We start from the raw sequence: 27,511 nt of genomic DNA, 5'->3' as shown, positions 1-27,511 counted from the left end.
GTTTTATGTATTTTTCTCATGTGTCTGACGCATTATTTAATTCTTACTATTATTGTTTCAACTAATTTGCCCGCTAACCCCCGACGTTAGACTTACCAGTCTGGTAATTGCTCGGAATCACTTCCTAAGCCCTTGTAAATATTGGCCGTTACATTAGCTAACTTCCAGTCATTGGATACTGAAGTCGATTTAAAACCAGGTTACAAACTTAGTTTATCAGTTCCCGCAACTTCACATTTGAGTCTGGAAGAACTTTTGGCTGAATGCCAAGTCCCAGTGCTTGTTAATGTTGAAGTTTATCAATTCATTCCAAAACTCCTCTAGTGACACTGTAGTCGTGAACAGTTCCTACCAGATATTATCACCTACAAAAGCCAGACTCAAGGTTTCGGACCTCCCTAAACATCCTGCAGCTTGTGAAGACTGAAGCAAAGAATCCATTTAGTTCTACTCTCCACCATAACTTTAAGCGGCTCCCTTTTGTATTTTGGATCATCAAGGGGCCGGGCCACTGGTTGTTAGCAGGCCCGCTTCCTCGCTTCTTCTCCTAGTAGATGTCACTTATAACATTTATTTCCTTTGGAGAATTTTGGTCCATAGCCAGTAATTACTATACAATCTCCTTCTTGGCTTGTCTTATTAAACACTCTATAGTCACGTTAATGCACTTGGTGTTCTACTTGCGCCTTTCCTATTTGCCTCACTGGGGCTTTGACGCCTTCCACTTATGGTTAAAAGACGACATTCTTTTCATTGGCTCTGTGACTGCTACTCCCTTTACATGGTTGCTTAAGCAAGATGGCTCTTTTTCTTAGTTCTTTTTCTTCATTTGGGTATAAACAAAATTGTAGTTGGGGCTTCTATTATGGATGTCCTTTACAAAGCACCCATGCAGCCTGCAGGATCCTCTCACTTAAGTCATGTAAGCCTTTTAACTTTGTTTAACTAACCCCTCATTTTTTTTGTATAGTCCCCCATTTGAAATTAATCCCAGTGTGGGTCTGTTGAGCACTGTCGCTGTGCTATTTCGAGTTATATTGCTGCCTACTAGCAACCAGGGATGTTAAATGTTGACTGTAATGTATAGAAATCCCAAGTAGGGGTACGAACAAAGGCAAACTCACAAGATTAATGGTTCTCGAGCTGTCTGACGCAACAGGAGCGTGATGTACCTTTTGGCAACCAGCTCTGTGCGTCCCCACTCTCAGGATTAAATTTAGAGTCTGGCCTCTCCCCTTGTCGGATTCCCATACCAGCTGCTCCATCGAAGGCTATCATTTAATAGTAGCCGAATATTTTATCTCTGCAGTTTCGTCTGAGTGAAATGGCTTCTCCAGTCAATATGGTTGGGAAATTAAATCCCCCACTATTATTGGGTTCTTAATTTTGATAGCCTCTCTAATTTCCCTTAGCATTTCATCATCACTATTACTGTCCTGGTCAGGTGGTCGATAATAGATCCCTAATGTTATATTAGAGCATGACATTCCTATCCATAGCGATTCTATGGAACATGTGGATTCGCTTAAGATTTTTACTTCATTTGAATCTACATTTTCTTTCACGTATAGTGCCACTCCTCCCCCTACACGACCTGTTCTGTCCTTCCGATATATTTTGTACCCCAGAATGACTGTATCCCATTGATTGTCTTCAGTCCACCAGGTTTCTGTGATGCCTATTTTATCAATATCCTCCTTTATCACAAGGCACTCTAGTTCACCCATCTTATTATTTAGACTTTCTAGCATTTGTGTACAAGCACTTTAAAAACTTGTCCCTCTTTATCTGTCTGCCCTTTTCTGATGTGCCAGATTCTTTTTATGTGACTGTTTATCATCTGATCCAGCCCTTACATTATCCTCTTCCGTCCTCTGTTCCTGACTATAACCTGGAGATTCCCTATCATCAGACTCTCCCCTAAGAGAAGTCTGTGTCCGATCCACATGCTCCTCTACAGCAGTCGGCTTTCCCCCATCTCCTAGTTTAAAAACTGCTCTACAACCTTTTTAATGTTGGAGGAAAGAGGAAAAAGATGGTAGCAACAGGCAGATAGCAGGAGAGGGACAAAAAATGCCAGATGCTAGGCTGCAGCACAGTAGGGAGTTTCACATCAGAAATCCTGATAGTATCCTGTTTTGGTACCTCACATATTGAACTATTTCAGTAAGGAAAGAGTTTCTGGGATTCCATGTGGCAAATTCACAGTAACATTTTACACACCTTGTCAATATTTAAATGTATAGTATTAAATCCTCAGTCATGGTTCATGCAGTGATCCCCACGCATCCAAAAATGGTAGCAATCATGAGAGCTATCTACATCTTCAGCCAGAGGGAAGAAGCCACACCCACTTTTGTATTTTTATGCATGGGGCTGTCACTCAGTCTGGTTGTCCCCCTTGCATAGATTCAGAAGTTTCAAAAGCACTGTCCAGTAGGAAGGGTCCTGCATGCACTCCTGTCCTCATACCCTCTCTCCAAAGGGCATAAAGTGATAGAAGGAACTTTAGGGAGTGACTAGTCACACTAACTGCCCTTTGGCATAGTCAGAACTGCGCAGCATCCTCCTCACCCAGAGTTTTCCTGTGTAAATTAGTTTCCTTGTTTAAACTGTTAGCCTGTTTTTAAAAAATGGTTTTAGTTTAGGATTGAAGTAGTTTTCACTCTTTGCCAGATCCATATTTGTTATGTACATTGTTAGAGACATTTCGCCCTCTCAGCTGGACATAATCTGTTTTGTTTATGAGCAGCATTTAGTCCATCAAAATGCACTATGTGCTGCAGGAGTTTTTAAAAGTGCACCCACACTTAAGAGAAGACAGAGGCCAAGATTGGGGGGTCCTCTGGATCATTAATTAGAACTCAGCCAGCAATGCCTCAGACTGGAGGTAACCAGTCTCTTTACCCTCCATCAGGCAGTATTCTTCGAGTTCTCAGGCTCATCTGTTGGAGCAGTCAGTTACTCCTGCTGCCCACCGAATTAAGCAATGCTGTGATTGCTTCCTGGCAACTGATCGGTCACCTTCCCCAGTACCATAAAAGAGACGAGAATCCCCTGGATCAGGAGCTGCTGACAGCAACACCAGGCAAGTCATCAAGGAGCACAGTACCACAGGGATGTGCCTCTAGTACAACCCCACATCTGAAGGGATTGTTAAACTCCCTCAGCACAGGCTTTTAGGGTTCCCATAGGACCAGTCTGTGGCACTGCCATACACTCTTAACACTGGAACTCTTAGAACCTGCTTCCTCAGTCCTTACACAAAGTGTCAGAGATCAGACTCTGCAATACCAAGAGCACCTCGTTCTGCTAAGGAGCAGCCAGCACCTTTGCTACAAGTACACTGAACACTGCAGCACTCTCCTTCAGAGAAGCAGCTGATACTTGGATAACACTTCAACTACAGTCTCTTTCCTTGTATTATATGCCCCCGTCAAGCCACCCTCAGGATATCCCAGGGAGCCAGTCATGAAAATTTTGCTGGGCTCCCATATTCATGGATAATGATAGTCTTCCACAAATGCCAGCTCAGCCTTGAGACTATCCTCCCTTCTCAGGATTCATCTTCATACATGCCACTCCTTCTCAGGTTAAGGGTCATACTGAATAACTGTTCTAGGATGCATGCAGTGTAGTTGTAGTCATGTCTGTCCCAGAATATTAAGAGATAAGAATTCTTGATGGAGTACCCCTTCATAAGATTAAAAGGGGAGATTAGCATGTTGCATCTATATTTTCCCTAGAAATGTAATTTTTTACTTTTTTTTTTTTATGTAAAGCTCTACAGGTACCATGAGTTTATAAAAAAAATTGGCATGATGGAGTTTGGAGTGATGACATCCCGTTTCAGTTGGCAGTAGCAATTCTAAGCTTGCTTAGCATGATTTGAAACAAGTCACTGAACATGTTGAACATTCTCACCCTCTGTCTTTCCCTCTCCAAACTTATTTTGCTTGGATAGCAGCATCACATAATTGTCCAGTAAAATTTAAGCCCTTTGGAAGTAAACAATGCTTGCACTTTAGGAGATTCTTCCATTAAGGATTAATGTTACTCATGGACAGAAAATATGGGGTGTCCAGTGTCAAAAGTCAAAACAAAGTCAAGATTTTCTAGTATCAGAAAAGCAATATTTATTGCCTTGCTTAATGCATAAAATGCTATTTATACAGTATTAAACCAAGCAATCCACTGATTTAAGTTTAAAATTTATACACAAAAAAGTAATGATACAGAACATTCAGCTGACCGCTGTTTCGCCAAATTTTGAAAGGGTCTTATTTTGAAGCTTTTGCCTCTGAAGGATTTTCCCCAGTATCCAGTGTCTTGAGCAATCTGAACAGGCCAGCTGCTTCTCGTATCCGACTGAACTCAATACAAAATGCCTGCACTTCTATAAACAAGTCCTGTACATTAATAATTTTGTTCCGGATCAAGGATTGGAGAAAGACACAAACGAGACGTACCAGGCGGTTCTGAAACAGAAAAGGTCTGGCTTTAATATCTGAAAATATGCTCAAGCAATTCTGTTAAAGAGTCTGACCTTTTGTACTGGTATTTTGTGACAATTCAGCAGGAATTAGTTACATCACTTAACCTACTTTTTCATGTCAAGATTTATACAATCTGCATTTAGCCCTTTATTTTTCCCCGTTTGCTGCCCCAGAGTATGGATAGATGTTAAGGATAGGGAGCTGGACATGCTTTTCAGTCCTGCATGAGATTTTTTACTGATTCTAGGAACCAGGGCCTATCACTGTACACTTGCTTCATATGTAGGTGGCATGGCTATCTCTAGGGCCAACACTTACATCCTAATGCAATATTTCTACAACAGAGTGACTCAAGAGGATATTAAATAGATGTACTGAGCATTACAGGTAACTTGGTCATTACTTTTAGGAAAAAGAGCCCATTTTAAGAGTAATGTTTCCTAAAAGAAGAAATTATTGCAGAATAGCTGACCCTCATGCTAGAGCATGTAGAATGTTGTGGGTTTTTTCAGACTGGGAGGAATTTTAAAAAGCTGGGAGCCATGCCAAACTCAAGGCAAGAAAGTTGGAAATACAGGGTACTGCCTCACTTTGCAAAGGTTTTAGAAATGCCACACATTAGCCCTTACAGCCATGTTGTTTTCACTTCAAGTGTAATTTTTTTGCACAGCATCTCCTTAGAAACAGAACATCACTGTTTTGGTTACTGTGGGCACTTCCTTTACAGCACTGAAAAGTGCAAGAGATTCTGGAGTGTTTCTGATGACAAAGCACACAGCTATGCAGAAATAAAGTTAGAAGTGGAAGGATCTGGAAGCTTGAGGACAAGGAGAAGAGGCAAAACATCTAATATGTGGATGGAGAGAAGGGTATCAAGTGAGAAATCTGAACCTCTCTGACACCATATATAGACCTGAATAATGTAAGGAAAGCACTGTACAATTACTTTGCTACTGAATGCATGAAGTACTTTGCAGAAAATTAAGACCACTACCTGTGCCCCTATGAAAATGCTGAAGGAACAACCCCTACTCAATCATATGCTTATTAAACATCAGAATTTCATTAAAGCAGTATTTTGCTTCTTGAAGCCACAATTTGTAAAGAGGGAGTATGTGAATTCCCAGTGTAGTCACCTTATTAAACCTCATCTTGACTTTTAACCAAGTCATTGTCAAATACCCACCTGCATGTATTTATCCTTAATCTGTTCACAGGTAGAGATGCAATTGGAGATATAAAGGTGAATAAATTCAGGAGGGAGATCAACTGCTGTAGTAAGCCTGTTAAACATAAAACAAGCTGATTAATGTACAGATAAACTAGCAAGTTAATCATCCATAGTACCATTAAACAATGGACAAATACAGTTAACCTCATAATTCAAATGTGTATGATTCATCGACAATCCACCATAATGTCTCAGGGAGTTAACTAAAATGTTTGGAGTTGTGGGCTTTTGACATGTCAAATAAGTGTGCTGCATTAGCCAGACACCAACATCAAAAGGCAAATCTATTTTTACATCAAGTGCAATACAGAAATTGGTTTTATTCAAGGTTACTCTCTAGAGGTCTGCATAAAGGAGGCCTAAGTCAAAGGCACCCATGTGATCTTTACTCCCTGTCTAATAAGCGGATACCCTACAGAAGCTAGTGATGGGCACTGCTTGCAGAGCAAAAGAAACTCTCAAATTGCTTATTTGAGCTTATCTGAGTGACAATTTCATACTGTAGCAAGCATCAAATGCAACTGTGTATATCAGCATCAGATATCAAGTCTAGAAACTGAAGCATTTCTTCTAAAGTACACAACTAGAATAGCATGATTTTGTGCTTCATAATGTTAGTTTGCCTTAGTTTTTTTTCAGGGTTCTGAATTTAGAAGTCATGGGAATTAGAACATGATTAATATCTGGATTTCAAAATAAATGCAAAAGAAGAGTTCAAATGACTAAACATGTTAATCACACTATTGGGGTGAAGAACCAGAAGTGTCTCACCAAAGAAACAGCTAGAGAACATTTTATTAAAATACCAAAAAGCAAGAGAGCTTGTGCTTTCACAATAGTGCTATAGACAGAATATCTTCAATCACCCAATACATGTACTATGCTAATAGATCATTAAGGTGTACAAATGCCATCTGACTTTTGTTTCAAGTTGTTTTTAAGTTGTTTGAATACCCACATACAAACAGAGGCAATACAACTTATGAATGATCTTACATCACATTTGAAGTATACCAGTTAGATGCCAGCTCTGCAAGATGCTCCAGCTTGCACTAGACTGCTATGCAACCAACAGGGAACTTGGCTGGATCACAAAGGTTTTGGCTTTTTAATTAAGTGGTTAGGAAGACTGGAGTATGTAGGTCTTTTATCATAAGACTTTGCAAGTGTTTTTTATATCCCACAGGACATTTACTTTACCTGATCTCCCTCACCTCAAACTCCCTTTTTGGCACTGCCAACCATTTTAAATTTTATGAAAAACTCCTGCCCTGTATCTTTTGTGGAGAGGACCCTGCCTGCATCAGAACTGATGTGATTTTCACTGTGCAGGGGAGACCAGAACAGTAGTTATACTAGACAGGAGTGGGAACCATTTACCTACTGCCATTCCATCCTAAAGCAGAGCAGAGACCCCAGCAGCTTGATGGCTACTATAAGCTCAAAGTGGGTAGAGCTGTCAACTCAGCGGTTTAGGGAAGGCTTGGTACTTATACTGTGCACCTGAGGCAGGATTCATCAACATAGCAGAAATGGAACCAGGTGTTTAACAATGCCTTGAATAGCAATAGGTAGTTTCTTCAGCCTGTTTGTGAATAGTTGGAAGACCGAGAGATGGGAAGAGGTTCCAACTACTTCTCACTTAGCTTGTAGTCTCTGGGAAACTTTCAGGTTAAATACTTCAAACATTTTACTCAGGAGACTAATGTAGATCAATGTTATCAATTTTGCTTTTTTAAACATCAAGAAAAGCAGTCTGCATTGCTGAAGTGGGGACAGAAAGGTAGAAAACTACAAGGTTTGGCATGTGGGAAAGAAGAATGAGGCTTCTCGTTCAAAAATACTTGCTTAATGCATGAACATACAAGCAAGCGACATGTCACTACAGTAACATTTAATCATGGGTATGAAACCCAACTGGGCAATTAGAATAGATCTGGAAGTCAAGGTCCAAGCCTATAATAAAACTTCTCAGAACATACCTATCTGGCAGTAGTTTGTCCCAACTAAGCAAATCTGAGTGCATCTCTGATGCCAGGAAGGGGGGGGGGGGGAAATCAGCTGTATTATAGGTGGGGTTGGTAGCACTACACTTCCCATTAAGACCATGTTTTCAGCTGCTTCTGACTTTGTCAAACTTTAATATCTGCACTGAAATTTTCCATGCTGGATGTCTACACCTCAGCTTGATTATTTTTTTAAATGTTAACCAAAATAATTCAGCCACTTCAAACAATGAGACAAGAGAAAAATAAGTTTTGCCCATGTTAAAATATTCTGGTGACCTTTTCTCTGAAGCACTCCCTTGCCCCCATGCTTTGGAACAGAGACTTGAAATTATGGCAGGGGGTTGCCTTCATGTCAGTCAGACACTTGAGTTAGAACGTACCTGAATTAAGATTGCCTGTGCAGTCTTAATTTGGCCCCCTTGCGCGTACGCATTATGATACAGTATTTTTTCCACAAGACCTCTGGTTCATTTAGTGCACAGGATGGATGATGCTCACTAAGTGAGCAGAGCAGCTATTCAATATTTTGCTTTATACTCATTGTTCACTATGTGGCCCTTGGGCCTTAAGTCTTATTTACTGCATACTATTCAAACCCTGCTCTGAATGCTCAGCACTTCTGCAAATCGAATCAGGCACCCAGAAAAGGAGGAACACACAATTAGTGACCACATGCGAAGTGTTTGGTTCAAGTGACTCGTGTAGCATCACACAGGAACTCTGGCAGAGGCAGAATACAATTCTCCAATTGCCTTAACCATGAAGTCATCCTTTCTCTTCACTACACACCTTCCAAGTTCTGCAACAAAGGAGGCAGGGTTCTAGATAGTCTGCTTCACTACACAACCCTGATTCAAACCCAGAGCAAGTATATCCTGTGCACTGAAGGCAGTGGGGGTCCTGTGGAAAAATTGTATGTGATCATGTAAATAAAGTGTCGGAGAAAAACGCAGTTCTCGCTTTTTGTTTGGGTACAGCAAAATCAAATACTTTATTATTCTCAAACAATTGTAATTGAGGGAGGGAGTGCCCTAGGACACAGGGTTGCCCCTGTCCCGGACAGGTCTCTCAACAGGTAAACAATTTCAGCAAGCATTTATACCTTTGTTACAGACAATAGCAAGCAATGTTACAGACAGTAATGAGCAACAGATGCAGTTTGTTTATGCATAAGCCATCCTGCTATCTTATTTTCCTCAGCTTCTGGGCGCCAGTCTACGCATTTGATTATTAGGCAAGGTCGTGAGCGATAAAGAACTGTGTGAGAAGTTCTTACTTGTTTCACACTATCCTTGCTTCTACATGTTCCACGTCATAAGAGTTAAAGCTGGCCTAACTCTTGCTAACAGACTGACATGCATTAAGATCCCCTACAAATCCTTGTCAATTCTTTCCCTTCTTCCACAAAAGACTATCAATGTATAGGCACAATTAAAGCTGCATAGACAACATTTATTCTGGCATTTTCCAACTCACGAGTGTGACTTTGCAATTTAATGTTTTCTAATCTAGTTTGTGTGTAATGTAAATAAAAGCAAAAAAATACCCCAGTTCTGTTGTACTCATTGTATGCAGCGGAGCTTTTGCTCCAGAAGTTTACGGCATCCATAAGTGAAGCATTTTACAGAGACATCAAAATCCATTTCTGTCAACATCTCTAAGTAGACTCTTTTAAAAGTAACACATTTTTACCCTAGCAACACCCAGTGGATCCCCCTTGTCCCTTCTGTACCTCTCCTGGAAGAGGGCCTTGCTTGTGGCTATCACTTCGGCAAGGAGCATATCCGAGATCAGAGCCCTCACTTTGGAACCTTCCTTCTGAAGGTGGTATCAACTTTCCATGTCAACCAGGACGTTTTCCTCCCAGTGTTCAAGCCGAAGCCACATGCTACTTGACGGGAGCAACGGCTGCACTCCCTGGCCGTTCGTAGAGCCCTCGTCTTCTATATTGAGCGTACGAAGCCGTTCAGAAAGACGACCCAGCTCTTCGTTGCTGTGGCTTACCAGATGAAAGACCTCCCAGTCTCTTCACAGCGGATCTCCTCTTGGATTATGTCCTGTATCCGTGCTTGCTACGACCTGGCCAACGTTCAGGCCAAGCCCCTCACCACCCATTCTACAACGGCTCAAGCCTTGTCGGCTGCTTTCCTGGCTAAGGTCCCGATATAGGAGATCTGTAGACCTGCCACTGGATCCTCACCACATACTTTTGCTTCTCAGTATGAGATACTCCAGCAGTCCAGAGACGATGGTGCATTGGTTCAGCGGTGCTGCACTCAGCAATATCTCACTCCAACCCCAGCACCTAGGTAAGGCTTGGGAGTCACCTAATTGGAATCAACATGAGCAAGCACTTGAAGAAGAAAAGATGGTTACTCACCTCTGTAACTGTTGTTCTTCGAGATGTGTTGCTCATATCTATTCCAGACCCGCTTTCCTTCCCCTCTGTTAGAGTAGCCGGTAAGAAGGAACTGAGGGGGCACTGAGTCAGCTGGGGTATATATACAGCGCCAAAAGGGCGCCACTCCAGGGGTCTCCACACCCGAACCACTGGGTGTTCTGGGGTAAAAATTCTCCGACGATCGTGCACGCGGCGTGCACACACCAAACCGATAGAGGCTGTGGTGCCAGGGAACGCCGGTGACATGGGTTTCTATCAGAGTCCGACCGCGGCGCAGTTCCTACCGGTGCTGCCAGGGTGCTGCGCACCGAAGCATTCGGTGCCGGGTCTTGGCGCGGCACTGGAGGTTGAGGGCTAAGAGCTGCCTTCATGATGAGCTGTCGCAGATGAAAGTCCTGCTCCTTTTTAGTCTGGGGCCAGAAACCTTTGCAGATCCTGCACTTCTCGGTCTGATGAGATTCCCTCAGACACTTTAGGCAAAAGTCGTGGAGGTTGCCTGTTGGCACAGGCTTGGAGCAGGATGCACAGGGTTTAAAGCCCGGAGCCTTGGGCATGAGCCCAAGCTACCGGTGGGAAGGAGGGCAAATCCATACCAATCCGCTAGAACTATTTACATTGTAACTATATGAAAAAACCATATAAAACTCTATAACTACACTAACTATAAACTATTTACACTGTTAAGAGGAAAAACGCTAGGGAGAGTGGAAAGCGGCAAAGTCAAGCTCCACAGTTACAACAACCGTCACGGATGATAAAAAGGAACTGAGGGGGCGCTGGGTCGGCCGGGGCATATATCCAACACCATAAGGGCGTCACTGCAGGGGGCTCCATAGCAAACCCACCAGGTGTTGCTAGGCTAAAAATTCTCCGACGATCATGTACGCGGCGCGCACACACCTAATTGGAATCGATATGAGCAAGCACTTGAAGAAGAACCTTCTGTTAAAGAATCACTGCATTGTCTCCGGATGTAGGGCTTTTCACTCTATGGCAGGTGGCACTGCTTTCCAGCTGACTGAATGAACAGGAACTGCGTGTTTCTTGTTGCTCCTGTTCATTCTGCCTTCTGCAAAACAGAAGAGATAAGGTGGGGGGAGGTGTTTGAGGAGAGAGAAAGTGAGAAACAAGGGAACTAGATCGTAAGTTTACCCTGGCAGAAGCAGTACTTCCTCAATGTCACACTAGTAGTGGTTTTGGTAATAAAATGCTCCCAGATTGTATTTCCATAAACTCTAGGCAAAAACGACAATCTCACCCTTCACATGTGCTGGACACCATTCCCACAGCCCCCACTGGCCTGGGATGGCAAAGTGCGGCCAGTGGGAGTGGCAATAGGCCGAATCTGCAGACACAGCAGGTAAACAAACCAGCCTGGCCCGCCAGAGGCTTTCCCCAACAGGACGCGGGCCAAAGGTTGCCTGTACCACACCATTCTCTCACTAGAAGGGAAAACCTATAACGGCAGCAGGCCATAAAAGAGACTCAGTCGGGAGTAAGAACCATTCAAGAAACATATTTTTGCTCATGATGTTTTAAAGAAAGTCACACCAGTGAACTGGGTTTCTTAAGCACTTGGATTCAGAGACTGCTGAAGTGATAATCTCACTTGTAACAGCAGTAGCTTCTTCTGCCAGTGTAGAAAGAACATTTTCTTTCTTTGGACTAATTCATTCCAAATTGAGAAATAGTTTGGGACCTGAAAAAGGAGGAAAGCTTGTTTTTCTTTTCCAGATTATGAACAAACTGGAAAATGAAGGTGAAGACGAGTGTTAGCTGCAGAAGCCAATATTTTAAATTTCTCATGTTGACCTGGCTGACAGTGAATTTAATTTTGTTTTTTAAAACAAATATTTAACTATTTTAGTTAAAAACAATTTTAACAAAAACAAACCTGATTTTAAAAAATTTGAAATGTTTAACTAAATTAAAAAATTCATGCTTGTTTTTTAAAATATTATGTTTGCTGTTGAAGAAAAAATATCCATAATATATAACGTTGTTTTAGTTAAATAAAACAATTTAAATGTCTGTCTGGTGATGTTCTCCTAATACAGCATGGCAAGAAAATCCTTCAAATATTAATGATTAACCTGTTCAATTGGAGATAGTCACTGGGAGGTGAACTTCATAAATATCTGCTTCAACTACCTTTGGTAAATGAAATAAACAATCATTCATTTTCTGATATAGCTGCAAAGCTAATCTGAAAGGTTTTCAAAATAAATCACTTAAAAAATGTACAGTGTGTGCCTTCTAAAAATGAAACCTACACCTATTTTTGAGTTGTGAAGAATATGTATTAAGGTTATAACAACCAACATGAATGCACTTTTATGTAGAAATCCATGATTAAATCAACTATCAGAGGGGTAGCCGTGTTAGTCTGGATCTGTAAAAGCAGCAAAGAATCCTGTGGCACCTTATAGACTAACAGAAGTTTTGGAGCATGAGCTTTTGTGGGTGAATACCCACTTTGTCAGATGCATGGGCATTGGCGTGGTATTCACCCATGAAAGCTCATGCTCCAAAACTTCTGTTAGTCTATAAGGTGCCACAGGACTCTTTGCTGCTTTTACATGATTAAATCAAGTCTTCCTGACTAGTGATTTAAATCAAATGCACCCTGAAAAATGACATTGAAATCTGTCTCCAATTTCAATGTCAAAGGTGAATCTGAGATTGCAATTAACCCAATATAACTACACTTTTATATTAAGAGATGAGATATAAATGTGAATTTCAGATAAAAAGCAAGATTTCAAGATCTGCCCTATTTCATTTGCACAACAAAATGGTGGACACAAGACTCGTATCACACAGGGAAAACCACTACTACAGACAGCCTTGCTTTAAGATATATTGCAAAATTATTTCTATGAACACTCCTACTGAAATGAACGGTGCCTCTCATTTTAGCAGCATTTCATGCAGAAGTGTTTATTACATTTGTTTGAATTAATTAGCAATATTACACCTTTCATATGACTAAACCAGTAAAAGGGATGAAACTAACTTGACATACAGGCAGTTTTGAGTGATAGAGTTGAGTTCTTTTGGCAAGAGGCCAGCTAATTCAAAGCTACTTCACTGCATTTTAGTGAGTCTGCTTATATAGTATAAATTGGTATATTTAGTCAGATGAGTTCAGCATTTTTCCAGCCAACGATCATGTCCTGCAGTAAAAGAGCATAGAGGAGTCTTCTCTGCTCCTTTCTTGCTTTAATGTGTCTGATTTGTGCATCTTTGTCCATCTTTTTCAGGCCAAAACCTATTTCAGTGAAATTTGACCACTATTTCCTAAACTCCTGCCAATTTTGGTAGCCTTTAGGGGCATAGTGGAACAAGCTACTTTTCCAATCTGACTATACCACTACGCATAAAGCCAAGATCAGTAAAACTCATCAGGTATTCCCTGTGAAACATTCTGCTTTCATTTTTTTAAAAACACTGATCAGAGCACTCCAGTGCAAGAACTCACAAAGACAAGTTTAGATTTAAGATAAGAAACACTTACCGATTTACAACTTCCATTGAATGTAAAGACATGTCCATGTTGACCAGGACAGAAAAATACTCTGTTATCTGACTGGACTGCATTAGCTTAAGCAACATTTCTATAGCAACTAGAGGATTATTTTCCACCAGGTCAGGCAGTTTGGCAGGAGTGAGGCCAATGTGGTAAACAAGCTTGGGGTCCTTTTCTAATTCTCCAAGAAGCTATAAAAAAAAAATCATCTTAAATTTGAATTAAACTGTACATGTTTGATCACAACAAGAGCAGGTGAACTAGAAACCCAATCTGGATTTTATTATGACTTAGTTTAATAAAAGATGTTCTGCCTTGTGCAGAAATTCCAGTGATATTAACAGCGACTCAAAGTTTCCTACAATCGTCAACAAGTTATGCACTTTTTACAAAAATGTTGTAGCCTGCAAAACAAATGCAATAATCCATCTAAATTACACAAAGAGTAATTCTAGCTGCCTGGATTTAAGTATTTATTCTTATACATATTTCGTTTTCTTCTACTATTTCAGTTTCTGCCCAAGGGCAAGTGTGCACAGAAAAGCCTTTAAAAGAAACTACTGTCTTGAAGCTCATGGCACTTAGTAGCCTTGTATGTTGTGGAAAAATTTAAACCCACATAATTCAAGCTTCATTTTTGTCTCTTGCTCTAGCTCTTTCATTGAACTGGCAAATACACCTCTACCTCGTTATAACACCACCCAATATAACACAAATTTGGATATAACATGGTAAAGCAGAGCTCCGGGAGGGGGAGGCGCGCTGCGTGCTCTGGCGGATCAAATCAAGTTCGATATAATGAGGTTTCACCCATAACAGGATAAGATTTTGGGGCTCCCGAGGACAGTGTTATATCGAGGTAGAGATGTACACTGTTGAACTGAGCTGATCAACAACTTTTATAAGTTGTCTTAGACAGAAAGAGTTAGTTGCACTAGAACATCTCCCTCCTTATACAGTACAATGATAAGACTAAGGCCCATTGAAGTCAGTAGTAGCACTCCAACTAACTTCAGCTAGACAAGATTAGGCCCTTAGCAATTCTAAATAACCATCTTATTGAAAGCCTCTGCCAAATCTGAAACAGCATTACTGCACCAAGGTTATCCTAGCAGGGAAATACTGTTGCTAGTTACTAGTCACATTTTGCATTTGTTCAGCTAATGAAGGTGTGTGTAGAAACAGTAGATAGACAAATTTTAAAAAAATACTTTCCTTATCTGACCATACACAAGTCAAGACTCTGGAATTTTGGTATTGAGACAAGACAACTCAAACAATATTGAGATTTCCTAAATTTGGAGACAGTTTTAAGCAAGTCCACTCCTTGGCAGGACAAATCTTCAAACTTTTGGATTGCCCACAGTTAGATTAGTGCTCTACACAGACGCTTAGAGAGTTTAAATCTTTTAGTGGCACTTCCATCTTAGCACCTCAGGCTACTGTTTGTTCGTTTCACCATATATACACCGATGCAAAGTATCTCCATCAATGATAACTGAAATGTACAGATAGGCCAAGTAAGAACAATGCTGCTTGAGAACTTAAAGAGTTTGATTTAAGGATATTTACTTTGTATATTTTGACATGTGATGTTGACAATTCGTCTTTTAATGGCTATGAAGCTTTAACTTTTTTAATCTCAACATCTACTGTCATTACATAATTGTCGGACCCCTGACCTCAAATAAATATTCACAAATACAGAAAATTATAAATTGATAAAAATTTTAAAAATGCTTAAACAAACATTGATATTATCCACTGAAATTATTTAAAAAATTGAATTCTGCCAACGCTAAATATAATGAGATGAAGATTATTTAAGTCTTTTAATTTGACCCTAGTTTCCTAAAATGTATGAAATATAAGAACATGCATAGGAAAAATTAGAAGCGAGGGCAGCTGGCACATAGCACCCACCTGTGTTTGCTGGGGAGAGGACAAAGGACTTTTGAAAGCCTTAGCCATGATGCGTTTGATCTCCACTCCAGTGCTGTTTTTAACACACATTGACTTATCCCACTGAATTGCATGATCTGGCTCTATTGGGTTTAGCCAAGCCAGCTCATCCTCACAAATATGGAGTGGAGGTGGTGGCCGGATAAACTCTGGTCGAAAGTGACCTAAAAGACAATGTTGTGAAGATTTCTTTCAAAGGAAAATTAAAGAGGTAAAGCTCTTTTTGTATCACTCAATGAAAAATCACTTTAAATGTAGAAGGCTACTATATTGTATATTTAATATAAGGGTGACAATATCAGTCTGATGAGTGGTCCGCTCTCCCTCCCACAACTGTAATACTTTTCAGTGTACAATCAGATTAATTTGTTTTTACTGGAGTTTTGTACTAGGATGCAAGAGCTTGGTCACATACAATCCAATCTAGAGAAAAGTAGCTCAACACATCACTTAGGTCATTCCCTACGTAATTGTGCCAAAGATTACAGAAACTTAAGAGTAAACAAAGATGCACATACTTTCTATGGGTGGTTTTGGTCCACTCACTAAAGCTTCAGTGATCTGTGAGGCAACAGAGCTGTCAAAACCAGAATTTGAGGAATCTGGGTCAGGATCGCTGAGAATGCTGGGGAAACTAGCTTTGCTCTGTGTTGGCAATTCAGACTGACGCTCTGAAAAAAAGTTCAGTCCACGATATTAAAGCATAAAACCAAAATACAGACGTCAGGAATACTAAAAGTAGCAGGAGACAATCTGAGCTTTAGAACAACATTGGTTTAAAGAGACAGTGTCAACATGAAATCTAGTTCAGGTTTGTAAACAGTGGGTCATGGAGCACTTGCTGGTGGTATGCAAAGAGTTGATTGGTCGGTCACATGGTGTTGGCTCTCCTTTCCACTTCCTAAAACAGTATTTTTAGCTATATAATGCACACACTTTCCCAGTATTACTTTTCCACGTAAACAACAATTGTTGTAATTGTCACAAGGGTTTACATAATAGTAAATGGGAGAAATGCAGTGATTGATTGTGAATGGGAGAGAACATAAGCTATCTGTGAGAATCCTCTAGGACAGTAGTTCTCAAGTGGATCCACACTCCCCTGGGGGGCCAAGAGCTGGTTTCAGAAGGCCATGCCCTGCCTCAGCACCCTAGGATTACCACATGTCCCCAGACATAGCCTCTTTTGATTCTCTACTGTCTGTCCGAGCAGGTTTTTCAAATCAGAGGCTATATCCAGGCTTTTGCAGAGCACAGGTAGCTCAGAAAGAGCTGTTTCTGCACCTCACTGGTTCCTTCCCTTCCAGCTGACTGGGTAGGATCTGGCAGCTGCGAGGGACCAAACAGCTTCATAATGCAGCTGCGTGTCAGCCTCACACTGCCAGATCCTGAACCCCTTCTCCCCTCCAGCTGGGGCTGCACTTCACAGCAGGTGAGCTGGTGGGAAGGGCAGAAAGAGGACAGGCTGTGGCTGTTTCCAAGGGGGAAGCTATGTGCAGCTGCTGGAGGTGAGAGACAGGCTGCACCAAGTGCCAGGAAGCACAGGAGGGGAGTGCAGAGGTCAGGACAGAAGTGGCGCAGGAGGGTTAGGAGACTCCTCCCTTCCAGCACCCCCTCTGCCTCCGCCCTCTGGTAGTGTCCTCTTTTGGGGAACCTGAAACATAACCCTACATGGGGCCAAAGCCCTGAGCCCCAGTGACCCGCAGGGCCGTGAAGTTTTTGTAGTATGGGGGAGAGAGAGTTTCAGAAAGAAAAAGGTTGAGAACCCCTGCTCTAGGACGTGACCTAGCCTGTGGAAAGAGTCAGAACCCCTGATCTAGTCAGTTTCAAAAAATTAGTTCCAAGTAAATTTTCATGCACTATTCTTGCCACACTTGTCCCCCTGCCAATTGTGCTTTTACAGTCACATTTCTCTCTCCCTCTTCCTGCTTCCCCCACGGTTGTGAAGACCCATACAAACACAGGCATTCAGACTCCACAATAATGGGGGCCATAAGAAAATCTAAATCAGAGGTAAAAGGTTTTTCAGTGTGGACTGTATTTTTAGTGATGTTGCATAGACTAACTACCCTCCCCCATTTGTTGTCACAACATCCCAGTAGCAACTGTAGCAACTGCTTATATCGAAAAAAATATATTGGGAGTCTAATACAAATTAAAGTTATGCAGCTGGAAGTGAGCCAGCAGCATGGGACATCCAGCACTATCTGGACTACAATCGTAACCAAGAATTGTTCAGAGGTGGACAATGCCCCTAAAAAGGCCAAATTATACAGCATAGGAAACATTACGCAGTAATACTACTAAATCCAGCAGATATTCTTTGTTACTGAAAAGCTGGTTACAGAGAAAGGAAAATAAGTTTTAAACTTATGGATACATTCTGAGAAACCATAACATGGCTTCTGTCATAGGAGTGCTCAAACAAGCTGAGGACTGGGAGTGGCTGACTCTTTATTCCTAATCCTAAATTTCAGGCTCCAGCTCTCTGTAAAAGCAGCAAAGAGTCCTGTGGCACCTTATAGACTAACAGACGTATCGGAGCATGAGCTTTCGTGGGTGAATACATCTGACAAAGTGGGTATTCACCCATGAAAGCTCATGCTCCAATACGTCTGTTAGTCTATAAGGTGCCACAGGACTCTTTGCTGCTTTTACAGATCCAGACTAACACAGCTACCCCTCTGACACTCAACTCTCTGTAGTACTGTGAGAAAGGATGTCTTTACCTTCTGTCACCCTGATCAGTTCATTTTAAAGAAAGTCAGTAGCTGATTAACAGATGCCAGCCTTAGAGCACCGCTAACAGATTCTATCTGCATGGGGAAGTCTAAGTATGTGCTTATCTAGTTATTCAGGGAGTTTTCATCCTTTTGCAGGCATTTTTACATAGCATGCTCCTCAGTAGATTCAGCCTCTGATAATCCGAAGCTTGACATCTTGATTCCATAACTTATACAGCTCTTGTTTTGGGCCCAGCAGTCATTGAAGAGAGCCACCATCCTGAAATTAAATTACTGCTTCATTTTCTGTGTAACTGAGCTTGTATACTACCTATATCTACACAGAAGCTATTTATACTTTCTCCTTTATTTGCAACCTGGTGAGCTAGTACTCATAGCTTTTCTCTGTAGAAATGTTCTGCATGTTAGATATGGTCTCCTAATTATCTAGTGTTCAAAATTTTAACTGAACCTCCTCTCAAAAACAGATCTGTTATATAACAGAACTCTCTTCCACGGATAACAATAGCCTGCTGAGTCCAAAAGTTTTTTCTAGGTGTATTTCCTATGGCTGGCAAGAGTGCAAGGATGTATCTTTTCCATCAAAGCAAGAGAATAAGTAGAAGTTATTAAGTTTGCAAAGTATCGGGTGGTTTTCTGTTCTATTTTATCTGACTATTGACTCACTGAACTAACTTGGTAGGATATTTTTCCTTCAAGGATATGTATTACATATTTAATTATTTTCTTAGCAGTTTCCTGAAAAAAGATATTTGATTGCAAAAAATAAAAATCCAATTTCATCAGTTTTCAGAATGCTTCTACTGGTTTATAAACTGTTTAGAACTTCAGTATACAATCCTAAAAAGAATATTTTTCAGAATATTCTTGACCAACTCCTGAACATTACCATTAAGCCAACTGGCTAAATGTGTTGCATCTAAAAGATGAGTACTGTATATGCTCGTTCATAAGCCGAATATTTTTGGTAAAAAAAATAATGCATCAAAGGGGGGGGGGGGGGGGCACAGCTTATAACTAAGTCTACACCAAAATCTGAAGATTTACAACTCTATGGAATCATTGAATTGAATATCTAATACATTGTTGTTTTGTTTACCTGGAGCATCTGCAGGCATGGAGCCCCTCAGCTCCCTGTAGCCATGGTTCACTGTTCCCAGCCAATGGGAGCTGCGGGAAGTGGCGTGCCACTTCCCACAGCTCTCATTGGCTGGGAACGGCAAACTGCGGACACTGGGAGCTGAGAGGCTCCATGCCTGCAGAGGGTCCAAGTAAACAAAACGTCTCGCCCCACCAGCAGCTTACCCTAACGGGCCGGGAGCCAAAGTTTGCCAACTCCTGAAATATAGGGCCAGCTTATGAAAGGGTCATACAGTTTTTGCTATTTTTACCTAACCACCTTGGGGGGTCAGCTTATAAATGAACGGACTTACAAATGAGTATATACAGTAGATATCATTACAGTTTGGTGGCACTGTGGCGTGCAACTTAAGGTTATAGTTGGTCAATAGTTGCTAGTAAATTATAGGTTTGATTTGGACCCCAGTATTCCCAGACAATAAAATACCATCAGATATTATAATGAGATCTACAACAGGTTTAGGCCCCAGTCCTGCAATTCAATATGCACATGAAGACGCTTGGGCTTGCAAGGAGCCTCAAAAGAATTCAGTGAAGCTCCATGTGATCACTGCAGTCTGCCCACATGCAGAAGGTTACAGGATCAGGCCAGATTGATTCTTTGGGATTAAAGAAAGCAAAAGCTGAATTTAAAGCAGAATCTTTAATAAAAAAAGCTAAAGATTAATTTGTTTATGGGAAGAGCATAAGCTCCTTAACCCAAGCCACCTAACGTAAAAAAGCAATTCAAAGGCAAGCAGCTGTGGAGATCTATTGTGGTGCTACATTTTTTCTCTTCTGTAAATTGCAGGAAGCTTCCTTTGAGTCCTAATGGAAGGTGCTGAAATGTTTTGGAAAAAGCAGCTTTGACTACAAGCCAGTTACCCTTAACCAACGTAGTCTTCTGTCAGGCTAACTGTATCGAATAAAGGCAGTATTTTGCCAGAAAACTTCCTTTTTCCACCAGCATCAGAAAATGACGTTTTTGGCAGGATAATGATCCAAACAGGCAGAAGTACAACTAAAGAAACAGAAGCAAATAGGGCAAATTTTGCAAAAACATTCTGCAAATCAGCAGGTTAAAGTTAATACGATCAAACGAAAAAATCTAAACAAAGTCCTTATGAAACTGTATTTCTGCCTTTTAAAAAAAGCAGTTACAGCTGCACGTCAAATTGTTCACATTTAAATTCTGATTGTTATTTAGGATATTACTCAGAGAAGATTGGATATTAAAGGACAGGATACATCAGCTGTCTTTCCCATATGTAATTTAACTTTCAGGATAATTATCCTGACAGAATGCTTTAAATATTTTGAATGGCAGTAATTCTTTGTGAGGTAATTCTAGAATAAGGTCCAAACTTGTCCCTAAAATGAATCCAGGGATATTCTGAATAGGAGAACACCTTTACAGAAGCCATCAAGATTTACAACCGTTACAGGACAAAATCAGCCAGGAAAGAGGGACAAATATAAACAAAGATCTCAATAGCTTTTAAGTTTAAGCATTTTTGTTCCACTCTTTTTATAGACTGCTCAGTTAACTTCTTTTCTACATCTTCGATTACTGGGGAAAATATGGACTTGAAACAAGTTATTTTATAAATGGAGAAGCCAGTCAAAAAGGTGATTCCTAGGTGTCAAGACTACAGCAAGAGGAGTTGCCTTCATATGAGGCACATAGACAATGGCAGGTATTTATTCCAAGAAACAAATCTTGTCTCTCTCACCAACAGAAGTTGGTTCAATACGAGATATTACCTCAGCCACATTGTCTCTCTCATGAACATGTCAGATCAGTGATACCCTAAGACCTCTATGTAGTCAAATTAGTTATGTATGTGATTTACTGTATAATTTTGTTGTATCCACTACATATAGAATAAGCATTGCACATTCAGCTACTTATTTTTTAAAAGTAACCAATATCAATGAATTTGTTCCATTTTCAAAACTACTACTGGCATTGTATTTTGAAGACAAGACAAACCAGAATGTATGGAACCTCCAGCAAAAACAGTACATTAAGTAATTTTGGGTTCTTAATTTAACACCATTCAGAGGGCAGGTACACCGCTCTTGTGAAAAATCACACCTCTTCAATGCATTGTAATTTGGGCACCCAAAGAGTCACGTCATTTTTAAAAGTTGAAGTCAAAGAATACAGAATTCACAAAAATGCTCAGAAAGATTCAAAGAGAGAGATACTAGACTAAGGCAGGAAAGCCCAGGCAATAGGTTGAATATCACACTAATGTTTGTCTAATTATCCCAAGATTAGGTATTAAAAAGTTAGTTCTTAAACAATGAGAAAAAACAGTCTTGAAATCATAACCAATGGTTACCACATCCTTATAAGGCCATACTTGGATTTTTGGTGCTCCAAACTGGTCCCCATTCACTATATCCATCTTTCCTACTGTTTTAATCAGTAGCTCCAAAAGTGACCTACTAAAAGAGATGGCTCACAAACATCACCTTTTTCTCTCTTCCTCCTGCCAAGTGGTCAAAAAGCATCACTTTTACTAGACACAGTCAGCCAAATTAGCCACCTTCCCAATCTGAAGGCAATACTTAGGAAGTTACAAAAACCTGAATCATCTCAGATTTATAAAAATACCAAAAATTCAGTTATAACACCTGGTCTTGCCAAAAGATATAACTGAAGAAAGAGGTATAATGGCTGCCTGATAGTAAGTTATCCTGGGTTCCTGAAATTGGAAACACTGCACAAGATACAAGGGATTAAAATTTAAGCATGAAAACTGCCAACAGAACAAACAACATTTTTCAGATGTAAAGACTTTTCCTATATTGTTAAAAAAGTATCTTCACAGCCTCAAATAAGAAAATTCCATGTATAAAACTTGTTTGTTAAGCCAAATATAAGGCAGTTAAAATGCCCTGTGCTTGAAGTTTCTACAGTCTAGAATTATAGCTCAACTCATTTTACACTTGAAAAGAAATCTCTCACTTTCACTATTATCTCAAGGAAAAGCTGTCAGGATATACCTAAAATGGTTTGTTATTTCTTACCTGCTAGTGCTAGCTGAAGTCCACTTATATCCACTGACTGGGCCATGTTTCCTATATCCATTAAGGCAATCTGTCGAGGAGTCTTCTTGAAGAGTTCTCTAGGAGGAGCCAACATCAGTTGGGAAAGGAAGAATTTTTCTGGTGGAGTTATGGGAGGTAAGAAACCTGAGAAAAACAATTTTCCTCACTTGTTATACAGCGGCAATTAATATTTTGCACTTTCTACTACGAAGGAGCAATGTTTGCTAAACAAACTATGGCACAAGTATTAAAATGTATGAATTAGGCTGACACTAAGAATATTCAGTTGTGTTAATATTTTAAATTAAATCCACGCCTCTGCCTAAGTAATATTTAAATATGCTTAAACTGTCTAATGAACTAAACCCAGTCAAGGTTTCTTTGGTTTTAACTATTAAAAAGTTTTAGACTTACTACAACAGCCCTATGTCTCCATTTTTGGGTTGAAGCCTAGGTCACAGCATACCATAAGGGCCAAGGAAGCCATCTAAAATTAGTTTATTATAATTAATAAAACCTAGTTCTTCAGCTGTTACCAATGTTTGGTCATTCATATTAGTAAAATATAAGCTCTTAAACTGCAATTGCATCTATGAGACCCAGGCTGTCATATCAAGCTCTGTTACACTTTGGGAAATAGTTTGTGTTTCGGTGTTCCAGCAAAGAAAGGCAATTTAATTAAAACTAGGCAAATACAAGGAAAGCTGAACTCTTCTGTAAGAGAACATTGAATACAAACAGGCCATCAGGACAGGAACAAACGAGAAAAATGTGCCAGAAGTAGTAAATAGCTCCCCACCCTTCCCCACACAACTTTTAAAATTTGGTTTTGAATGTCAAGAGGTCTTGATGCATCGTTTTGTTTTCTAATTTAGACCAATGATCAATTATTAACAAATAACAGGCACATTGCTAGTCACAGCCATAATATTCATTGTAGTTTGTGGTGAACAAGTTGCTATTAACATACAAATTATTCAAAGTGAAAAACTTTTAGAATCCAGTTTACCTGTCGCTATTTATAGTTTTTCATTTCAAAGCCAAGAAATACAAATCACATCAGTTTCTCTTTCAGGTTCTTAATGCTGCTGAGTTTGGGCTTCATACACTGCAGGGAATGTTTGTTTCAAAACAACTTTGTTAAAATTATGGAAACATTTCTATTAGTGTTGAATGTTTATAAACAAAGTTTTATGGAACTTTATTTTTGGGCCATGTAAAACTGACAGTATCCCTTTACGATTAAGCAGAACTTGCCTGTTTTTAGAAGTTTATAGCTATCAAAAGTGTTAAACAACTTTTTGTTAAAGCAGAATTTATAATACTTTGTAAGTTCTGAATTTTGTACCTTAGCTATTTTAGTTTTTCAATGTAAATAAAATTTAATCTTGGCACATCCACACATCTTAGTAAGTACTATAGTAACTTTAATATACTTTAAAATCTGAACTTTTCAAATGAAGTTATAAATGTTTGAGACTCATTTTGCAGCACGTTATAAATACTCCTTACTGAAATCTATACCAAAGGACAATATTTCAAGTAGTCACAGCAAAGATAATCATTCTAATAGCCATCAGTGAATCCACAGAATTTTACTTTCAGCTGAGGAGAAGTCTGACTTTGAAAATCATTTGGATTCAAACGAGTGGAATACAGCAAGTTTATATACTCTCAAGAGCAGTGCTTGCAAAGTTCAACACCCTTTACCCCACATTCTAAACTGTCACCAACAGAGCTTGGAGAATATTGCAAAGAAAAAAAAGTTTGCTTTAATATTTAAATGTTCAAACAATTTGACTGTGCTTTCAATAAACAGTCTTGAAAATATGAATGAAGTGAACGTTTTGCTGAAAAAGCAAGTTTTAAACTATTCAAACTCAGAAAGAATCCAGAATTCATTTGTATTTGTTCCAGAAATCAGAGACTAAAAATAACTCATCCAATCAGAGATCAAACATTTTACATGTGATCAATGGGTATAAATGGCTCCAGTTTTGAACACTCACAATGAGCTGTTTGCAAACAAGCTATAATCCAAAAATGTAAAGAAGTTACTTGGCAAAAAAAAACAAAAACAAAAAAATTCCTGCTTGTTTTTACATTAAAATACAAGGAACTTCTTTTGTTTTCTAAAAATCTTGACTGGGTGCTCCCTCAGCTCTCAAATGCAGGAATCTTTACCCTGAATCTTTCGCAAAAGAACTTTTCTGTTCTTTCCAGTTTGTCTGGAATTTAAAGTGTTTTTTTACAGTGTGATTAAATTAGGTGTTAATCAAATAACACTGCGCCTCCAAATTCCCTTTCCTTCAGTTCCTCTGGTTTCACCACCCTGTGATATTAATCCCTCTAGTTCTTCAAAGCAAACCATGATTATTCTAACCTCAAATGCTTATTTTTAAGTGATGCAGGCCTTCTTTAATCATCATAAAACAGCACACACACACAGCCTTTCCTTTGTAGGGTAATTTCAAAGACAAAATATTTAAATACGCCTGTCAACAGGGGTCATGCATCACTCAGTACTCATCACCCTGATTCCCAGTTTGGAGGACACTAGACTAGGTTTTCCTGTCCCTTGCCCCCCATAAAAAAAAAAGTATCTGGAGCAGAGGGCCCCCTTTTGGCCCTGGATCACACAGAGAGGGCCCTATTCCAGAGATTTATTTGTACTGGGAACAGAGGGAACAGGTAAACTTCACTTCTTGCAAATTCCCCTATGCATAAACAGCATCCTACCTGGCTTCAAGCAATCAAGATTTCTCCAATGTTGGGGAATAGAGTTAAGCATGCCTCTCTCTCTTCAGTTTATCTGCTAATGTGTATTAGTTACCTTAATCAAAATCCTTCTGATTTTGGAGAGGTAATTTATCCTTATGCACAGTTTCTCGGTTTTCATGGCTTTAATCTAATGCCCCCAAAACTGAGAGCCAGAGTGAGGTGCACTGCCAATTGAATGGAGTGGTGCATGACCACTCTTGAGATGTGCTTTTAACCATGCTTTCTGAACCGCATTTGAAAGGAAAAGGGTGGGTGGTATTTTATAATATGTAAGAAAAGGCCCGAAAGGCTTATTTTGAAGCGTTTGACACGAGAATAATCCGGGTTTCTTCTGCTGCTTGCTAGAGGGCAATTTAGATAAGTGAAGAACTAAGGGGACAGGCGCTGGACCCAGAGGAACTGAAGGAAAAGGAATGTACTCTGATGAGCAAAGATGTAACTTACCCTCCTGAAAACTTGCGTGAAAAATTCAGCCCCCTCCCCCGCACACAGGGCCTAGGGAGCGGAGCTGGGGCAGACTCCGGCCCAGTGGACACAAAGCGAAGCATCACTCCGAGCGGGGCCTCCTTCCAGGGCCCCGATCTCTGCCACAGCCCAGGACCCACCACAGCAGCGCCCCCCACCCCGCCCCGCGGAGCCCGGGCCCCGCAGCGCCGTGACGGCCGCCGAGCAGCGGAGCCACTTAGGGGACGCCCCCGCGCCCCGGGCGGTACCTGAGAGCGGCGGCCGCTCGGCCTCGTCGCCGCGCTCGGGCGCGGGGTTGAGCAGGTGGGCGAAGATGGCGGCGAAGGGGTTGGCGGCCAGCGGCTCGGTGCGGTACATCTCCCAGAGCAGGTAGAGCGCGGTGAGGCGCTGCGGGGGGCTGGGCAGCAGGTCGGGCTGCTGCAGCAGCAGCACGAGCACCGAGCCCAGGCGGAAGTGCTCGGCCTTGCCGAAGTAGTGGTGGAAGGCGCTGGACAGGCCCTCGAAGGTGCTGCCGCCCGCCTCCTCCGACACGATGCTCAGCAGGCTGGAGAGCTCCTTGGGCGACAGGCTCATCCTGCCCGCCGGGGCCGCCGCGCCGCCCGCCTCCCCCCCGGCGCCGGGGGCCCCCGCCTCCGCTCCCACCAGAGTGCAGGGCGCCGGGCTAGGGTGCTGCGCACCGAAGCATTCGGTGCCGGGTCAGCCTGCCCGCGCGAGCGCGCGCGCGCGCACACCCCGGCGGGCCGGCTCCGCACCGCCGCCCCCCCACCCCGCCGAGCTCGTCGGCCCGCTGCTGCTGTGAAGCTGAGCGCCGGCTCCGGTACGGCGCTTTTACAACACTGTCGCTCAAGCGACCGGAGGATTGTTGTTGGAAGGAGGGAGCTATCGCGGCTGGGGATTGGCTGGCGGCTGTCCCCAAGGGGAGCCGGAGTGAGGCACAGGATTGGCTGCCGCCACCGTAAAGTCGCGCTCTGGCTCGAGCGTGTTCAACTTTGCGACACTGTCGTGCAGCCAACCAGGCGGTTGTGCAGGGGGAGGCGAAAGGGAGATTTGGCGTCAGGGCAGCGGCCCGTGGCTGCTGCTAACGGGGACGGTGCCGCCCCAGTTCGGAGCGAGGCCTGTGTGGGCTTCTCGCGCCTCAGAGCGCGCCCCCTGGGCCCGCAGTGCCCGGCCGCCGCAGAGCGCTTTACCCGGCCTTGCGTGGCGCTGCCTGGTGCGCCGCAGCCATCTGAGTCCGCGAATACAACCGCGTCGCGCTAGCGAGTCCGGCCGAGCTCCGGCCTCTATAAATAACTTGGGAACAGGAACCCGGAGCACTGCTCCCCCAGGCCCTGCGCTTGCTTATTAGACCACACGCCTTCCTTATGCAGCAGAAGCCCATTGCAGACTAAGCAGTGTCATTGGCAATTTGGCTTGGCAAGATAACGCTTTAGTAATATATTTGATTGGCAGGGTAATGTTAGTAATTTAAAAGGAATTTTACTTGTATTGCCATAATCAGATCATGGTAGGTGCGTATTAGATGGATTTGTTAACAGTAAGTAAAGCTAAAGAAAAAGCTCTATGAGTAGAAGTTGCTTTTCTTTCCTAGCTAAAATGCTCTGTGATATTGTTTGCAACCACACTTTAAAATAAAGAAGAACAACGGAACAAAAATATCCAAGGACCAGCGAACCCCAAATACATTTCGTAAGGGAGGAGGCAGCAGAGAGAGCAG

General features: G+C 41.5%; 1 protein-coding gene across 1 annotated transcript; it reads right to left on the bottom strand.

Moving 5' to 3' along the window:
• Positions 1-4,111: 4,111 nt before the first annotated feature.
• Positions 4,112-26,409, bottom strand: CNOT11 (CCR4-NOT transcription complex subunit 11). Its single transcript, XM_032793910.2, has 7 exons — positions 26,046-26,409; positions 22,531-22,695; positions 16,147-16,299; positions 15,590-15,792; positions 13,655-13,857; positions 5,683-5,779; positions 4,112-4,478 (listed from the first exon to the last, which is right to left on the bottom strand). The coding sequence occupies exons 1-7, from the start codon at positions 26,368-26,370 to the stop codon at positions 4,281-4,283; spliced, it is 1,344 nt and encodes a 447-aa protein (XP_032649801.2). The 5' UTR covers positions 26,371-26,409; the 3' UTR covers positions 4,112-4,280.
• Between the last annotated feature and the right edge of the window lie 1,102 nt (positions 26,410-27,511).

The sequence above is a fragment of the Chelonoidis abingdonii genome, chromosome 1 (assembly GCF_003597395.2).
Source record: "Chelonoidis abingdonii isolate Lonesome George chromosome 1, CheloAbing_2.0, whole genome shotgun sequence".
In the NCBI taxonomy this organism is placed as follows: Eukaryota; Metazoa; Chordata; order Testudines; family Testudinidae; genus Chelonoidis; species Chelonoidis abingdonii.
This window is presented reverse-complemented; position numbering and strand designations above follow the sequence as displayed.